The following is a 20,374-nucleotide window of genomic DNA, read 5'->3' on the forward strand; positions in this document are numbered from 1 at the left end:
GTTATAGTGAGCCTACCTATACCCACAAATGGAACTTATTACAAAAGTGTTTTACTTCGATGTATTGTTTTTTTCATATGTCTTATATATTTTCAATATCTTATATATTTCAATATCAAAACGTTAATAAACAGATGTATCATTTATAGAAAGTTACATTATGATTTTCACTATAAAGGGGAACTGTTACGCCCTCAACTGGTCCAGTAGTATGAAGGGTTCGGAGCTGTTGGCAGGAAGAGTGCCTATAAATTGTGCCTACAATGCACAGTAAAATGGACAGGGGACAGATTTAGTCCAAGCTCAGGAACCCCGCACTAGTCTGCAGGTGGACAAGTAGTGACAGGTGTATAGATCATGACTCTACAGCAGTATAGCCATGGCAGGTAGAGACAGCATAAGAAAGTGGACTTGAAACCAAGCACTCAGTTAGCAAGTCTAAAGGTAACAAGAATAGCAAGGACAGACCAGAGGCCAAAATCACAGTCCTCAATTGCAGAACCAGAGGCGTACCCAGAAAACTATGTATGAAGCCAGCAGGTGCTTAACATCCCACATAGGTCAACAGTATATATATATCTTATATTTCTATGAGTTTTCCTTTTTGATAAGTTGATGTATATATTGGGTATAAACATTCTCCATTGTTTCTCTACAGATTGTGTCTTGATGCTGTATCCAACTCCTCCCCAATACTGTTGCAGCTTTTCCTCAGAAGCATTTTTATATTTAGTGATATAGACATTAAGGAAGGGGCGCTGTTTTGTGACGCTGTCTGTGACTATGGAGTTCTCCGGAAGTGTCAAGTATGTAATGTTTTTTATGTTCCTGGATAGTTTGGCAGCACAAGGTCATTTGACGAGAACCTATATTAAGTAGTAAAAATAAATTACCTTACAATACATACAGTGGCATGATTAAAGTAGTAATGCTATCATTTATTATATGTTGAGTCTGCTATTCTTATAGCAATGCAGAATAAATGTAGATGAATAATCAGAAAGGTGATGTAGGGGGTTTTAGCTCATTTTTATTACTGCAAACCCTGGTTTCTTTGTAACTCTACCAGCCAGGAAATGTAAAATAAATCAGTAAAATAATAATAATTAACTGTTAATTAGTATTTTTATTCCCCACTATTATGACCCAAAATAACGTGTGACCACTGGGATCACTGCTAAATATACATATTTGCAATATAATCGCAAAGAATATAGTTGGCATATTTCCAGTTTGTGCTCACTGCTATCACACCGTAGGCACCATTTATACATTACGATATTTTATTAAAGTAAAAATAAATACAACAGTATAATAAAGGATATTACCAGGCTCTCTTAATTAACAGGTGTGTTAATGACACAGCTATTTTTATCAGGGATCAGTGAACCTAACTATTTTAATAATTTACTTCTGCAGCCTAAGTTTCCTTAATGACACCTCTTTATATTCGCGAACATCATCAGAATCTATAAATATAACCTCTACCCACTTTTTGTTTCAAGAATCAAACCTGTGCACTGACAAAGGGGGTATTAACAAAAACCATTGAAAGCGTGAATTTGGAAAATATAAGGGTGCATACCATAGTAATTTACTCAATAGACACACAGGACGGTTATTAACTCACTTGTGGAGTTCAGCACAACAGGCACTTTGTTGAAGCCAAGCATATGCAGTCCACAAAGGGATTGTTTGTTTTAAGACTGATTTACAAAAAATCTAAAAGCTATGAAGACTCTAGAAAAGTATTTACATTTAGATTGCCAAAACACTTGTGCTTTTTTTTTACCCTTGTTTTTCTTTTTTCTAAGAAAGTCTGTTCTGCTGAGCAAAATTGTTTATGTTTTAGATGCGTCGGATCGCTGAGTGTGAGAGATTGTTAGTGGCTGTCGATGTGAGTGCTTGGCAGAGTGACGCCAGCTATGCCCTTCAAGCTGTGGTTCAATGCTATGGCCTAATTGCCCCAGTTATTTATCACAGGATCCCGTCTGTTCCAGTAGTGCAAGTGAGTAGAAATGCTACAAAGTATATACATGCACCAGTCTAATAGTGACAAATGGCCCATTGATTTCAAAATAAACACAAATATCATTAGCATTCTGCTCTGGGGATATTCCCAGTTTACGGAAACAGGGCTAGTCCCTAAAAGAATTGAAAGGGACTTTGAGAGGACTGGAATGGGGCAGGACCTGGACAGGGAATAGTCATGGCCAAACACCATTCCCAAGGTCCAGAGATTAAACTTCTGGGTAAAATCCAGATAGCTCTCTTGTATGGTATTGCTAAGTTGATGATTTTCACCAAAAACAGTGTTGTATACATTTCCCAGAACTGTAAGTTTGCATTTTAACTTATAATGAACCCAGCAACCACACTACATAAGGATGGGTGGTTTGGTCTCCCTTCACACTGAAATAGTTAATAGAGCAATTTGTAATCCTGTATTTTTCTTATGTTTTCAGATACTAATTAAATGTTTGGCAGTTTTGCAAGAAATTCCAAGCAGCACCTGGCAGAAAAAGCCGACTGGTGTAAGCGAGGGCGTTCTGCACATGATAGCTTGCATCGTGTATTATGTCGCTAAGGTACTTATTTAAATACATCATACACTGCAATCAGAAGAATGCTTATTACATTTCTATTTTAAGATTGCACCAGTAGCTATTATTTGTGCATTTTTGGTAATTAATGATATCACTGTTTCTGAGCCTGGAGGCCTTTCAATAAAGGCCTCCAGTACATATTCTACATATTCTAGATAGCATAGTGTGATAATGTATAGTTATAGCTATTGTATTGTATGGCTATTACAATATGTGTAAGATAATATTATTATTTATTTTATTTATCATTTATTTAATTTTCCTTTTGTCTACTATTTAATTCTTCATTGTTAGCAGAAATAATTGACATTTTGTTTCCATCACTCAGGTCTTTATAAAACTCAAAAAGTGAAGAGACCTTGCTGCTTAAATTATCCATAAAATGATAAATAAAATGCAAACACAATCTATGTTATTGGTATTTTATATAGAATTCCATGGATGTGGATTTTCTTAGCTCCTAAACAAACAAAAAAAGATGACTTTCCAGTCTCTAAGCTTGTAGATGGACAATATAACTGTTTAAAACGTAGATACTAACTAAGGAACAAGTTTGGGGGTACCTAAGCCCCATTAACTCTGTATCCATATATTGTGCAACAATGTTTGATGTGTGATTATCACAAGCCGCCTCTGCTACAGTTCTTTCATGGTGTCCTTACTTTTCCCATCAGTTTCAAAAGTAATAACCTCAATTAAAATAAAATTGTGCCGAATATTATAATTATGCCTGGGCTATTACAAACAGTTTAATAGTGCTCCCTTTTCATAGCAAATGCAAATTCTAATTGTAGACATTGGGAGGAAAAGATTGATAATTGTACTGTTTAAAAGGAGATCAAAAGATTGCCTTGATAGCAGTGATATTTGGCTTCTCTTTAGAAATATTACTAGACATGAGCGTAGCAAACAATATCTTGTTTGCTGTGTCTGTTCATTGATGTATAGTGTAATGAGGTTGTTATAAAATGCATTGAACAGCACTCTTACAAGATAGCAGATTGGCGTGTATTCAGGAAGCGCAGCGCATTAGCCTTCGTAAAATATACACATCAAGGTCACATCAAGAGCATGTGCCTCCTTGAGCAGCGATGCCAAATGAGGAATCCTTACATCTGGGTTGTTAACCTTTTGTACAGACCCAATATTAAGCATGTTTTATGTGTGTCACCATCTCTGTATGCATCAATTTGTTTTTTTTGCAATTACTCCTCTATCATGTTTAGCTTATTCTTTTAAGTTCTTCTTTCGGTACGACTTTTTAACATTGAGATAATTGTGTTCTTATATACTACCGATTCAGCTTGTGTTAAGGAAAATATAGACCTCATAACCTTTGTAAAAAGAAAAACGTAAACTATACCTGGAGTTTTCTAAAAGAGGGGTACTTTTAAAAGTCTTATAATTTTAACGGGTTGTTAAAATATCATTTTAACCAGTTGGGCTTAAGTATCTCATCGTTGTAGGCTGTGATGGTGTTAGCACCTTCCCAACTGTAAGAATTCTGTATGAAATTTAGACTTAAAGGATAGAAAATACATTTGCAGGTGGGCACAGCTCACATGTATAAAAATAATAACTTTGGAATTATGCCAGAGGAAAGCAGTTTTTTGGTTTGGTATTTTCTAAAACAAATATATTTTTTATACCAGTTTTTTTTAAGGTACTGTTGGTACATATTCCATATTCTTAGGACAACTGGTTCAATCAACCGCACAGACCCCCCCCTCCATGTCTTTAAAACCCTTGATTTTATGTTCCTTAAAGTGTTGCTATAATAATCTTGTCCCCTTTAATAAAGCCACATTTTCATTTTAACGTGTATATTTAGCTTTTTTTTTTATAATTTTTCCTAAATTATGGGAATGGAATCATTTCTACAGGTACTTCATCAATGGGAAGAATATGAAATGGCAATTGCAGTAATTGAAATTGCGAAACGGTTACTAGATGTTACAGAAAATGCCTCCAGTTCTCTCCACATTCCTGTGTCCGGAGCTGGAAATGATGAGACTGAAAATGTGAAAGAAGCAACAGATAAAGACAAGGTATTGACTTCCCGATGATATTAAACACGGCTGGTATTTGAAATCAGATATTCAAATACATGTGACGTCATCACGCATAGTCCTACATTCCTGCTTTTCATCAAATTATCAAAAAGCTAATTTCTTTGATTTTGCAATTTGCCATTAAAACACTGGATTATTTATTCCAGATTCTTCTTTGTTCATGTTTTTGGTAGAACACAGGAACCATTTAGCAGTGGGATTTAAAATGAGCACTGAAAATTGTTGTGTGATGGGTAATGGAAGACTGGTTGATTCTGGTGCTCTTAGACTTTGAAGGCTCATTAGGAGCAGTTTTATTGTATTTATGACAAAATTAGCAGATGGTGTTAGGATTACCTTCTCTGAAAACTGCTCAAAGACATCATCTGACAACAGCATTTATAAGGTAGATAGACACAGGCGTGAGTCTGTTAGAAGTGTTATTTTTTACCAGTGATAATTCCAGTCCAATTCAATGTTGCTGATATTTGCAGTAATATTAATAATACTAGTTTCATATAAGATAGGTAGCTTCCTACATTAATCAATTAGGATACCTTTTAAAGTCTTATACCATGTAGAACACACACATATATATATATATATATATATATATATATATATATATAAGTTATCAAAAATCTTTTTTTTAAAGGGTCCAAAAAAAAGCCAAAAAAAGAAAATTCTTATTGGTGAAAAAGTGAATGAGCAGTTAGCTGCGCTGAAGCAAAACCTGCTGAAATTGACTAAACCACGTAAGTACATTTCTATTACTCTGTGGTTAATAGCAAAGTCCCTGTAATATACGATAAAAACTGTCTGCCTCAATGTTGCTGTATATTATTATAGTATCTTCTTGCCAAGCAAAAGCCCTGCTCTTGAGTTGTACAGCAGGAGATTACAAGCAGCTATATTTTATTGTAAGAGAGGACTAAGTGAACAAGCTACCTGAAAGCAAAATGCATTCAGAGGTCTTTCTACTCAAAATTAGTGACTAAATATCATACATTTACAGGGGACTTAAGAGGTACATTTACATCCATAAAGTGCTGTCGTTTAGTGGGTACCACAAACTGCTTTAAAACAAAAGGTCTTACCTATGCTTATGGTATTATAGATAAGATTATAAGGTATTGAAAAATAGCAAATACATATCTGGTTGCATTTTTAACCAGATAAGTCCATCTATTTTTCTTGTGTGTAAGGCTAGGTTTCCACTTGGGTTTTTGTCCGGCGTTTTTTTCTTGATGAAAAACGCCAGGAAAACTGCCGAGAAAACTGCCACTGCATTTACCTGCGTTTTGGCGTTTTTTCTGGAGTTTTTTCTGGCGTTTTAGCCTTTCTGTGGAAATTGCTTTTTTTGACCTTAGGCAGTTTTTCCAACCTTTACAAGTTAGAAGTTTCACCCAGCTAAAAGGGATTAGGATAAATGGCAAGTATCTGCCCTCTCCTGATGTCATTTACTTGGTAGACCCTTTTGTCTCTTTTCTGTGGTTTGTAAGGCATGCTTTATTTCGAATGTCTGCTCCTCTGGGAAGATTGGCCCCAAATGATGGTGCAAATTGTTTGCTGTTGCTTTTGGAACGCAGGATCCGGTCGCGTATGTTTGTTTGTAATGGCATGTTTGTTCCAAATGGTGTAAAATTCAATATGAACCAGTCCAGGACTTTGTTTTGTGTGAAACTGTTTGTTTTCAGCCTATTTCTCGTAGGACACACAGATACTGGGTCCATCCTCTGCATTGTAACTGTGGAAAAAACGCCATAAAAAACGCCAAGGCAATAAACCCACATGGCTTTTTCATGGCGTTTTTTTCTCTCCCATAGACTTCTATTGGAGAAAAAAAGCCAAGATTTCTTGCAAAAAACGCCAGAGTGTCAACATGCTGCAGTTTTGAAAAACTGCCACAGAGCCCAAAAAAGCAGAAAAACGCCAAAGAGGACTGAAAAAACGCCAAACAGAAAAACGCCAAGTGGAAATGGCATTTTGCGATTTCCTATTGAATTACAGCTAACATCTGGCTGCATGCGTTTTTCACAAAAAAACGCCAGGTGGCGCTATTGGCGTTTTTATAGGCGTTTTTAGCTAAAAGACCCATGTGGAAACCTAGCCTAAGGCTAGGTTTCCACTTGGGTTTTTGTCCGGCGTTTTTTTCTTGATGAAAAACGCCAGGAAAACTGCCAAGAAAACTGCCGCTGCATTTACCTGCGTTTTGGCGTTTTTTCTGCAGTTTTTTCTGGCGTTTTAGCCTTTCTGTGGAAATTGCTTTTTTTGACCTTAGGCAGTTTTTCCAGCCTTTACAAGTTAGAAGTTTCACCCAGCTAAAAGGGATTAGGATAAATGGCAAGTATCTGCCCTCTCCTGCTGTCATTTACTTGGTAGACCCTTTTGTCTCTTTTCTGTGGTTTGTAAGGCATGCTTTATTTCGAATGTCTGCTCCTCTGGGAAGATTGGCCCCAAATGATGGTGCAAATTGTTTGCTGTTGCTTTTGGCACGCAGGATCCGGTCGCGTATGTTTGTTTGTAATGGCATGTTTGTTCCCAATTAACATTAATTCAATTAATTAACTGAATCAATTAATTAATTAATTCAATATGAACCAGTCCAGGACTTTGTTTTGTGTGAAACTGTTTGTTTTCAGCCTATTTCTCGTAGGACACACAGATACTGGGTCCATCCTCTGCATTGTAACTGTGGAAAAAATGCCATAAAAAACGCCAAGGCAATAAACCCACATGGCTTTTTCATGGCGTTTTTTCTCTCCCATAGACTTCTATTGGAGAAAAAAAGCCAAGATTTCTTGCAAAAAACGCCAGAGTGTCAACATGCTGCAGTTTTGAAAAACTGCCACAGAGCCCAAAAAAGCAGAAAAACGCCAAAGAGGACTGAAAAAACGCCAAACAGAAAAACGCCAAGTGGAAATGGCATTTTGCGATTTCCCATTGAATTACAGCTAACATCTGGCTGCATGCGTTTTTCACAAAAAAACGCCAGGTGGCGCTATTGGCGTTTTTATAGGCGTTTTTAGCAAAAAAAACCCAAGTGGAAACCTAGCCTAATGAGGATATTTAAGTTATTTTGCTTGCTATTTATTTATAACTTCAGTATGTCTCACGTGATTTTCTGGTAACATAATCACATGTAGAATAATGTGCCATGTTTATAATGAATCTATCTTAAGATACCATATTAGATGTAGTATGACCCCTGAGAGGTAGCTTCACCTCAACAACACACAAGAAAAAAAAAAAAAAAACAAGGTGACAGAGTAATGAATGTCGCTAAAAAGTAGACTCTGTAAATTGGTTGTGCATTTGTTTTTCGAACAAACGTATTATTGCCTACATGCAAAACAATGTGAGGATACATTCAAATAATGGAATAAGAGATTATCGAGGGGTCTTATTTAATTCTTCTACCCAGTCATGAAATTTCCCGGTGAGGATTCCATATCTAGGATATATCATATTTTATTTAATATCTAATTGGTTAGAAGGAAGTCCATGCCAGAATTTGACAAGGGCCATTTGTGTGGCAGTACAAATTTGAAACTTTAGTGCAAGGGAGATCGCTTGATCCCCCTTTAATTTAATTTAAATGTTTTTTTGGTTTTTTTTAATAAGTAAAGTAAAAATGATACGGTATATTGGAATGAAAAACCTATATAAAACAAAATGATTGGCTGTTTCTTATGGAAGAATTAATTATTGATGCTAAGACATAATTAAAAAGCATAATGATGTGTCTCCATTTAGGTATTATAATTCTTGTTTTCTAGTCATTCTTAATCATTTCTGTGCTAGCTGTAGACTATAGTACCCAAAAATAATATGAGTACCCATTTACAGAAGCAATAGTTTATTCAGTGGCATTGAGAAGGCAGAAACCATAGTAATACATATTAAGCATGGCCAGCAGAATAAAAAATGTAAGTATTACTTAATACGATTTAGCTGTAAAATCATCAGAAGGTTCACCTGTCACGAGTTGTCCTCCATAATTGACCTTTGGACTTATGATGGCCTCAGCTAATGGGTCCTGTTGAGTTATGTTGACAATCTTGCAGAACTATAGAAGAGATTGCTTTACTAAACATATTGGTGAACACAGACTGACTCTGATTTCAGGAATTAGTCATGCTAATACAAATCCATTTGCTTGATTTTGACCATGTATTTAAGTTCTTTAAAATGATATTTCACAGGTAAAAAAGACAAGGAGGCTATCTAATTACTAAATCGTACAGATAAACAGAACATATCTTTAGACTGTTTGAAATTACCTACAGCTTAATTAATTACCGATTACCTTGCCATCTCTTGGGATTGGAGGTTTACAGTCCCTAAGGATTTTTACGTATTCTGCCTTGAATTGAACCATGAAAATGTATTTTTACTGCATATATATATATACAAATACAGTATATCACATGCTGTTACTCTTTGTAATCACTTGATTGTCAATTAAAAGAGCATTAAGATTTTTTTGGTGGATTTTAGAGCAATTTTCATTCAATCTAGGTATTTAAGGCTGAAATAAGCCCTGCTAAGCAATACCTGGATATCAGTCCTTACATAGCTTTAAACAAAGGACAATATCCAACTATAGGGAACTCTTCTAAATGTAATTAGCGAAACTTGTGGCAATTAAATTAACAAGTGTATAACTAAATCAATGAGATATGCATCTTAATCAGCTAATTATGCAAGTTGGTTGCTGAAGCATATGATAAATTAATTAAGTCAGTTTACAGTCTAGTCATTAGATTATAAAGAAAAAAAATTGGGATAGATTTAGAAATTAATGGCATGAGACTGAAAATAGCCTTAAAATGATTACAAACCAAAATCAACACATATAAACTAGGATTAGGCAGTATTGGGATGTAAAGGGTATTTGGAAGAACAATATACTTTTATAAAAGGCTCTACTAAGAAATTGTAAAATGAGTTTTAGGAACAACAGAAACACAATGAGTTTAATCCAAATGTAGTATTGCATTGTAATGGATTTGTTAGTTGAAGTTGATACCTTTTATTTGTCCAGAATTGAAAAAATATGAACTTTTATAGCCTTAGAGATCTCTTTTTTCAGCTTGTAATTACATGTCCCTTTGGGATTTTAGCATGTAGAAGTTTGTCAGGGGCATTTAAAAATGGCCACAGGGGGCTTAAAGTTCCAGAAAATAGAGTGTGTTCTAGTTTGCACTGCGGGTATCCACCAAACCCTCAGTTTAAAGGAGAGTCGAATACTTTTACTTGACTCTTGTGTGCCATTAAACAATTATGAATGGGCAGATAATAATAATTCTAGCTATTTCATTAGCAAATGTATGAATAACCTGTTGCAAACCTTTTCATTTTAAGTATTAAAAAAGCAGGTTTATAGTTTATGACTTTTCCAAATGCATATTTAGTTGCATCATTGCATTTACTTGTGATCATTGGTGGTCCATCTGTGGCTGTAGTATTTTCTTCTTACCAATTCTATCTCTATAATGCTTAGTGTAAATGTGCTGAGCTTACTTGCCTATTCCTTTGATCTAAGAAAGCAACACAATGTAATTGATAATAATGAATTAAACTTTTGTCTTCTTTTTATTTAGCAAAATGATGGTGTCACACTGCATACTTTCAGTGTTATTATTTTAAATACTAATGTAGCTCTCAGAAGGATCAGTATTATATGTAATAAAGTATATTATATATGCTATTATAGAAAGTGAGAATTGAGCGTGAGTTGTATTATGGCCCCTTTATAACTGCAGAAATGTGTTTATTTGTAGAATAGTTCCCACTGTAGAAAAATTCAGTTGTGAATTCTGTTAGTCTGATGCAGTTCATGTGCAGAAAAGCCAGAGACACTTAGACAACTGAACCAGGCGCCGGTGAGAGTACTTGATAAAGTTTGATGCAAGTACAAACTGTAGCCACAATATCAGTTATTGTGAAATTTAATTTGTGGCATTCACAAACATCAATAGGATAGTAAAAAAATAAAGGCATAATACATGGATGGCAGATAACTTTATGTGATGTGTCCTATAGCTTTGTTTTGGAAAAATTACTGTGAAATTACATGAAATGACTGTTTTGAAGATTAGTGGAGTTTTTAGTCTAAGTCAATACTTGGTTTGGGCAACACAAAAAATATGTAAAGTCACAAACTTTTGGAATCTCAGGCACCTTTAGCAGAACACTTATTGGATCACTAAATCTCTCTCTCTCTCTCTCATTCTCTCACTCTCTCTCATTCTCTCACTCTCATATATATCTATATATATTTTTTAATTCTACAGCAGATGGAAAAGAACTTACCGCTCAAGAGGATCCTATACTACTTTACCTAATGGTCACATGCTGGCCACCAAATACAGCTTACAGAGAAGGTAGGAAGATTCATTTAAATCACTGATAGTAAAACAGATATTCAGATATTTGTTTCTTATTTATTTAAACAACTAAAAATCTAGATTAATTCAAATTTAACGGAGATCATTCCCATAGAGAATGTCTTACAGTTTCTACAATTTTATGTTTCATACAGATTAATAGGTTTTATATATTATCCATGGCTTTTTTGATTTGCTATAAATATTATAAATAGGAATAAGCCACGAACGGGAGGGAAGTACAATGCCTATAAGATACCCCAAAAGGTTGAAAACCACAGCCAAGGTCCTCTAGTTTATAGGATTTTTGTTTTTTGAACCCTGTTTAAAATGTCAACTATTGATCTCTATAAGGTATTCGATTGATGTCATTAAAGGATATTTTTTGATAGACACCTATTATTTGCGATGTATTATTTCTCAGTGGTTTATATTGACTGTACAAACTTAGGATAAAGTATAAAACATTCCCCTTTCTTTGTATAGATCACATCACAACATTTTTGCACTGATATGTTAATATAGAACTTTTGAATTTTTTCAATTTATAGCAATTTATGGCATCAGCCTCTTAATAAGTATAACAGTTTAGTAGCTTGTCTGATTACGGATTTATTAATATTCATACTGTGAGTTGTAGTGTTTAGTAAATAAGATGCACAGTGATCGAGGTTACAATCTGAATTAATTTCTGTTATCTCAATATTTGTTGTCGCGTCTACATATATGTATTTATGTAAGCACACAACTCCTTAATTAATATCAACTGTAAACCAGCATCATTTGCTTATAATCTTTTTCATCCACTTTAAACTATAATTTAATCCTGCAAATAATTTCCCTGCGTGCAATTTATACTTCTAAAACGATTAGGCTCTGAAAACAAATAGCGTATACATCAGTGAGTCTGTTTGGCCAAAAGATGTCACTCTTCCCTAGTAGATGTATAGGTGTACGATTTCAATTGGGGTGGGCTTGCTCCAACACTTTTAGATTGATGCCCGTGTCACTTAAGCGCAACGCTGGCTATTTATCAGTGACCTGATTGGTAATGTTGTAGGTACATTAGTGATGAAATTGGCAATTTTCTTATGATACGTTTTGGAAAGGCAGCTAAATTTTCCTGTATGGATTTTGAAATATATCTTTATACTTTATCTACTCTATGCACTGAAACATCATAACCTATTTAGTTTGGGTTGGGTTTTTATTTCCATTATGGGGTTTATGTATAATCTAACTACATTTTGTTCCAACTATTCTTTATTATGATTCACATATAGTGGGGAAAAAAATAATAATTGCATCATTTTACTCCAGTCATGAAGATCAAGAAGAAAGCTAGATTTTTGGAGTTCTTTGTCCAGCTTTTGCAACGAGAACTATATGAAGAAAGGTTTCAGCGGATTCTGGAATGGAGCAACACTGTGTTTGATATTTTAAAAAGGTATATTCTAGTTCACAAACAGATGACAAACACGAGGACTTGTCTTCACCTTCTTTGAATCTATAACTAATATATACATATCCTTATGTATAGCAAAATTATCTGTTATGTGTGCCTAATGTTCCGTGTTACATTATTGCTATATAATGCTGTTTCAAGTAATTAGTAGGACATTTAAGTGTGTCACGCTTAACATATTAATGTTTTCGTATCACACCAGTCGATTCTGTAGTACTATTACTAGTTACAATGAGGGAAAACTTGATTTTGTGAATATATATTTTTTTATCCCAAATGTCACGTGGCAGTCATCTGATTCCTGCCCTGGAATCCAACCAGGTATTGAAGGTTAATAAAATTTAGAATGGACATGAAAACATCTTTACATTGCCATGTAGTAAAATATAATTTACTGATTAAATGACAATGACCAGTCCTGTTTAAAACACTGTATTCAGTAGTGCTGCCCAGAATACCTACCGATGGAACACTTTAGTAGTACATTGCCAGCCGCTAGCAGAATGTGGCTACCTAACATGAATGTTATGCGCTATTGGGTGTGATTGCTGGATTCATAGTCTGTAACAGTGAGGCAGATTCTATTCACTATGTTCATTGCTTAGCTTCTCCTTTGCACATTTTGAAAGTAATTTAAATGTTCAGCTAGCTATTTAAAGCTAGTTATAGAGTTCAGGCACCAAAACATTGTCATTCCAAGTAACTACACGTCATTTTTCACATTGTATCAAATGTCAACTCCTTTCCTATTATAAAATAGATCTGAGTTCTTAATGGATCAACATTCTATAATTAATCATTAACCTTTGTATGAAGTGGATTGCTGCTTTAGATGAAACTTCCTTTCTTAAGGTCTAAATGGATGAACTCTTGTTCTTTGTACAGTCCAATTAATGAACAGCCCATCAGATAGCATATGTATTTAAAAAATGATATCATATACCTTGTGTGTTCATAAACAAGGTGTTCCATAATCAGGCAAGGCAACAAAGGGCCACAAAAAGCAAACAGGGTGCTGGGTTGCATAGCTAGTAGCAGGAAGAGGAAGAAGGTTCTTCCACTTTACTGATCTCAGACATTACCTAGGGCAGTGATGGCCATGGTGTTTTTTGGCCCTGAGTGCCAGTTTTCTGAATGAAACCAAATTCCAGAAAAATCCCATAACACAGAAGCATAAACACACTCCCCACTCACTTATGTGCATACAAACACACATACTAACACACACACATGCATACATATATACACATCACACAGCTTGGCAGATACAGTTTATTTTAGCAAGACATATATAAATGATTCTGTTGGGGAGTAAATGCAGCAATTTGAAGAATAAGCATTACGCAGATCATGATAATTTGTGACAGTTTACTACCATTGCCGTAATCAGTGGCAGCCTATATTTTTACTTATCTTTTAATACAAATAACATGGAGGCATTAGGCTTAATTCAATGGACCATCTTAAATATAATTAGTGTTGAAAATGCATGGTTTGCAATTTAACTCCATGAGCAACCTTCAGATTACATTTGTAAATTCTAGACTGTTATGGCTATGATGTACATAATTCAAATCAATAGAAAACCACTTCTGCTAGCAATCCAGTGGGGTATGTAGAGTGTCAGCACAACTTTAACGAATACATTTTCCACATACGTTTTAGGTTATAAAAAACTGCCTAGAATCCATCTTACCCTAATGTGATGTACTGCAGAATAAACACCCTAAGAGAGACCAACAACAGTAGAGCGATGACAATTTATCCCTTTTAATACAAATTGTAGCATAAAAAGGAAGCCGTTAATCCACTTCACTGAAGTAGAGGTTACATAGAATTATTTATTATCATACCACATTCTTAGCCACTTCCATAAGCACAGCTTCTATTCCGAACATATATTTTCACTTTCATTCCAGTTCTGGTATTTTTTTCTAGATCTTAATTACATTAGCCGATACCATACATACCAGCTGTATGTAAACAAGTGTATTTATTTAACATGATGTAAAGAGGCATCAACAAACATTAAAATACTCACGCTACTGGCTGTACCACATTGGCTGTAATGAGCTTCAGCTGTAGCAATGCCCTGTGCCAGCATCAATTAGGCGTACTGTAGTTTGGACGTGAAATCAGCACATGATTATGTGATTAGAAGATATGCTTCCTGAATGTGTCTTTTTTGCATATGTGGCCTGAGAGATGAATTAGTCACTTGAAAGTATGATTTAATGTGCAATATTTCAGCAAAAGAGTAGATTTTGGATGGGTCATTGAATCAAGCTCTTTAATTTCATGGTGTTGAAGCTATTTTTCTGTTCTATACAAGTTTTATCTGAACGTTTAGAGGACGTTTAGTGTTTATCAAAAAGCTGTAACAAGCTCCATCTGTGTTGTAGCACACAGATGGGATATTAACAAATTAATGAAACAAAGTGAAAAGAGCATTGTGTCCCATTACAGGCCCAACAGTGATTAAATAGTTAGTTCAATAGTGATATCGGGATAATTGCACTATATGTTTTACTATGTGTGCAATTATTGCGAATTAAGATATATTGTTTACTAACATGATTATATGGAGAGAGTAAGACTGAATATTTTGACTACAAATTTCATCTCGCGTGATAAGAGTGGAAATGTGAAATCTTTACCTTTGGTCTGACTCCCCAATGAAATGCCAACAGCGTATATTGTCTTCCCTGAGTCATTATTTATTATTATATACATTATTAGTTAACTGTATTATATACATTATTAGTTAACTGTATATTAAAAAATAATTTTATTTCTAAATACTTTATTGTGACTAATATGGACTTCCTTACTACTTTATTATGACTAATATGGACTTGCAATTGAGTCTTGCTTTTCTTCCTTTAGCTCATCATAAGTATGTGGGGTATTTGCGGAACACTCTATGATCTCCTGCACAGCAAATAGCTGGAGGATAGAGAAAGAGGCAAATGCATATGGGAGGATCCTATAGAGCAGGGGTGTCCAACCTGCGGCCCTCCAGCTGCTGCAGGACTACATCTCCCATAATGCTCTTTCAGCTAAGGGGCTAGTATGGGAGATGTAGTCCTGCATGCATTTACAGCGGGTACATTTGATGACTGGAGTGCCTCTTTAACGTATGTCAAAGATGCATACCCCCCCCTGCAGAAATATTGGAAAACAGCAATATAACTATAAGCAGCTACTTCCCAGAATTTTCTGCCACCGTTTTATTCACCTGTCTAGCCTTTTCTCTTTCCTTAAAAAAGAAAGATATACAAACAGAGCTTTAAATATGGGATATTTGTTATTAATTCAGTTAAGTGAAGCTTGACAGTTTCATTTCTGTTATTCACCATTTCAGCCTTTTAAAATCTTTCTTTTTATTTTTTAAGGAGGAATGAAAATGCACTTGGGAAGAAAATAAGGGAAGAGACCGATGATGTCACTGCATCAAGTGATTCTTTCAAGAGATATACAGCAGCACTAGTTGAATATCATAAGGTATGCAAATCAGAAAAAGTATCCACAGTTCCAAAATGAATTAATGTGTACCTGTCAGCTTCCTTTCCCCCTCCTGCTTTTCCTTCAAAGATTACTAGAACAGCTTTGACCAAATAGTAAGAGCAAAATAGAGAAAAGTGCATTTTGTGAAAAGTTGTAGACGAGTTCTCTTGTTGGGTTACCTATAATATTATTTTATACATCGACACTTGATATTTGAATATGTTAATGTAACATAGATTGGCCAGGTATTCTGGATATTAAATACATTATTTGAGGAAGTGAGTAGTCTGTTTAGGGTTAGGACCAAGAATTAGGATAATAAAGAAATAATTTCCCAACCCTAACCAAGCATTCCAATCTAAAGTTAACACACAGTTAAATGTTGAATAGCTATGGACTACCTACTAGGGGCACAATATTCTATAGTGTGACTGTATAGCCAGGGCCGGCCCTATAATGGGGCAGACTGGGGCAATTGCCCCAGGCGGCACTTTAGAAGTGACGTCAATTTCCGGCGCTCAGCATTACAAGCCGGCACCGTGGCAGAGCAGGGAGACTCGCCGCAGGACTGTTTAAAGGTAAGTACCGGGGGGGGGGATCGTAGATTATGGCGTCGGCGAAGTTTAAAAGGCCCCCCCCGACGTCGGCGGGGGGGGGGGGCGACGTTTTAAACTTCGCCCCAGGCGGCGTTAAGTCTTCGGCCGGCCCTGTGTATAGCTATTAAGGTTACATATTGTTAATTAGGTTGGTAAGGAAAACAAAATAACTCTGTTCACTTACAACCTCTCCAAGACATCCAAAATTGCACTGATCTAGGTGAAGGTGAACCTACAATCTTCTTTTGTACAAACAGAGGTAACATACTTCAATAGAGGTATAGTCATAATAATTGCAAAAGGGTTTTTCAATTAGCCTTTAAACTTAAACTTGGATTAGCTAACACAGCGTGCCATTGGAACACAGGAGTGATGGTTACTGATAAAGGGCCTCTGTACGCCTATGAAGATATTCCATTAAATATCAGCCATTTCCAGCTACAATAGTCATTAACAACATTAACAGTGTCTACACTGTCATTCTGATCCATTTAATGTTATTTTGATGGACGGCATTTGCTTTTCTTTCAAAAAGGACATTTCTAAGTGACTCCAAACTTTTTTGGATGGCAGAATTGACAATAGGTGACTTCCTGCTATTGATCCTTCTGTTGGGTATTATTTTTCCCAGAGAGGGTCCTACATGGGCCTTGAATATGTTTTACATTGTAGTGAGGTGATACATAGGTTTCTCCTTTTCTAGAGTAAACTAATTGAGTTTAGCTATATTTCTTATGAATCGTTCTCCAAACAATATTCATCTTCTAAAAGTCTAAATAATGTTTTATATGGGTGAAAGATAATGCTACTCACTCCTTTATAAAACCCTATGTCTTACTATTGTGTATGGTTATTGAATTAGGGGTTAGACGGTACCCCAATTTTTTACCAACCATTCTGATCTCATTTAGCTCATATATAGAATGTATGTTTTTACGTCTCACATCACTTTACCTTTATCACATCTGCTTTTTATCTGTTGTGTCTCCCAATGCAATGACATTATTCAGCAACAATCACAAGATCCTTAGCTCAGTGTGCAACCTCATGTAATTTGGTACAATAAAAAAATACTTTTAGTACTAAGAAATATGTAACCAACATGCAAATAAAAGATAAATTATGTTGATTAATATAACTGAGCCTTTATTTGAATGCTTCAGTTTTTTATAACGCTTTGTCACATAGTGTCTGCATTACTTATCCTGATATCATTTATTTTTCAGCAACTGATGGCTATACCTTTTCACTACTAATTTTGCACTTTGCTACAAAAAGACATATGTGCCTGGGGGCTACATATAGCGTATGTTTAATTAAAATATCTCTATTTTGTGATGTTATTTTTTTAAGAATCCAGAGGAAGTGGCAGGGGAGCAAGCAAAAAAACGAGATGGAACTGAAAAACACAAAGCAGGCTTGAAAGGACATCAGAAGAAACAGAAAGGACAACAAAGGTTTACTAAAAATGAAAAATGTCTAATAAATAATTCCATTCTTCTTTAAGAACGTTATATGTTGTTTTTTTTAATGGCGCGCATATCCAAACGAGCTCTAAACAATTATAATCTTACCATGTTTAAAATGAGATTAGGCAGTGAATCTCTGTGCTGTCACGCTCAGTGTATCTAAGGAGACTCTGGTGTAGGGTAACACCATGTCCCCACAAAAGAAAGCTTGTCTGTTCTTTGCCCTCCACCAGGTTCCTTCTTGGTTGAGCTGAGACAAGCCATAGTCAAGAAGTTCAGGGTAATCGATATCAGAGCCGTGGTCAGGTAGCTGAAGTTCTGGGTAGTCGTATAACAGAGTAGAGATCAGGAAGCCAGAGAACAGAGAACAGAGCGTCAATGATATAGATATACTAGAACACACTAGTATAGGATACACTACGACAAGCATAGGTTTGACAATCAGAGGGCAAGGGCTTCTGAGGCTTATACAGGACTGAGGAGGAGAGAAGGCGCCAAATTTGGATTTGGTGCCCAAATACAAAAGGAGTGCCACTGTAGTGAGAAGATGGCAGCAGGAGTGGAGTGGGTCCTGTCGGTGGAAGCGGCTGGAGGACGATCCCTTGAGCGGCGTGGGACACCAGATGATGTATGTCCCCAGCTGCGGGTTGCGACCGCGGACCTTATGGCACTAGCGGGAGACCTGCCATGACAGCAAACCTGCATGGATCACAGCAATCTTCTTGTCCCCAGTAATGGATTTAGGAAGATCTAAAGTTTTAAAAAATAGAATATAGGTGTATTGTACCAAAAAATCCAAAAATTACAGTAGATGAGACATAGATATGATGTGAATTACTGAGTTCTGTTACACATCTGATTATCACAGTTTTCGTATATTAGCTATATTAGAAACTTTGGGCCAGATTCTATAATTGTTCTGCAGTAGTTACATGCAACTTCTTGCAACATACATATTCACATACATCTAGTCGTATGTAATTACCTTGTGATAAAAGTCTTTCGTAATTAGAAATCATTTTTAATAGAATTTTACTATTGCTTCAGAGAGCACACAGAGTTTTTAGGGTTAAAAAGCAAACTGACACCGACAAGAAATTTTGCTCACTGGAGCAACCTAGAGACATTGGATTATTAATGCATGTATATATTTATATTTCCGTGTATATGACTGTTTATTAAGAAGAAGATTTTCTCAAGGAAATCTTCAAAATCTTCTGTTAAATGTGTAAAATAGTAAGGATATGCATGGCCAGCTTAAAGATGAGTCGGAAATATATAGCTGAAATTTATTTTTAATATACTGTATGTAACTATTACCCCTTAAAAACTGACAGACACAGGTGTTCCTGTTCTAACAAAAACAGCTAAATCAGCTTTAGACAATAGCTCAGCTTAATTAGATAATAACGGTTTCCAATGAAGTGTTTTATAATTTGGGTTTTAATTTCATGGTGTGGCTATAACTAAAAAGGACACCTTTAGTTTATGCCATCTAAATATCTCTGTTTATGAACATTAATGGACATATGTTATATTCATTTATTTTCCTTATTTAGAAGCCTAGGAGAAGAAGACCTTAAGAAAAGAGCCTTTGCAACCTTGACTATGCTGCTTACTCCGGTTGTTGGTAGATACATAAAACGCAAGAGGCTTATGAAGACCAGCATGGAAGAAATGCCATGGAGATCTCAGATGAACCTTCTTCTGGCCTTCACCCATTTCAGCCTGTTTCAAAAAGTGCTCAGTCAACTCTTCCATGAAAAGCTTCCACAGACCCAAAGTCTAAACAGGTAGAGACCAGCAACAGAAAAATGATATGTTCATCTAGGAGTCGTCCACTTTATACACTACAAAAGTGCTCTTACTGTGTCGTTCTTTCTTAATGAGGAAACATGTTCAATCTTACTTTGAGGTTTGCAAACTTTAATATCATATTGCCTTGTTAGTCCCTCTAATGCTCCAAGAACAAACTGGAGGTGGTGTGACCTTTCCTACATCTATGGCTTCTGAGAGCTAATGTGAATGATTTGCAGACTCTCTTTAATTTGAGAATAGCATAGTTCTGCTACTTTCTAACAAAACAAAAATTGAACCGTTCCCTTTTTCACTCATCTGTTTGCTATATGTCACCTAGTTGTTTACTTCTACTAATTAAACATTTCCCCCATGGTCTTACATTCATTCCCGTTTTTCCTCTCTTTTTCATTTTCTCCTTCTTTTCTTTTCTTTTCTTTTCATAAATGAAAATAATTGTGATATATACTTAAAACATAGGGAGATTTATA

General features: G+C 35.5%; 1 protein-coding gene across 1 annotated transcript in view; it reads left to right on the forward strand.

The window, feature by feature from the left end:
• CFAP54 (cilia and flagella associated protein 54) overlaps positions 1-20,374 on the forward strand; it is a 119,170-nt gene that overhangs the window by 40,325 nt on the left and 58,471 nt on the right. The window contains exons 27-36 of the mRNA XM_053463661.1: positions 659-806; positions 1,853-2,008; positions 2,466-2,588; positions 4,490-4,654; positions 5,289-5,412; positions 10,957-11,046; positions 12,370-12,496; positions 15,910-16,018; positions 17,971-18,074; positions 19,646-19,879. Of these exons, the coding sequence (XP_053319636.1) occupies positions 659-806; positions 1,853-2,008; positions 2,466-2,588; positions 4,490-4,654; positions 5,289-5,412; positions 10,957-11,046; positions 12,370-12,496; positions 15,910-16,018; positions 17,971-18,074; positions 19,646-19,879 (1,380 nt within the window). The remainder of the gene's footprint in view (positions 1-658; positions 807-1,852; positions 2,009-2,465; positions 2,589-4,489; positions 4,655-5,288; positions 5,413-10,956; positions 11,047-12,369; positions 12,497-15,909; positions 16,019-17,970; positions 18,075-19,645; positions 19,880-20,374) is intronic.

This window comes from Spea bombifrons, chromosome 4 (assembly GCF_027358695.1).
Source record: "Spea bombifrons isolate aSpeBom1 chromosome 4, aSpeBom1.2.pri, whole genome shotgun sequence".
Lineage (NCBI taxonomy): Eukaryota > Metazoa > Chordata > Amphibia > Anura > Pelobatidae > Spea > Spea bombifrons.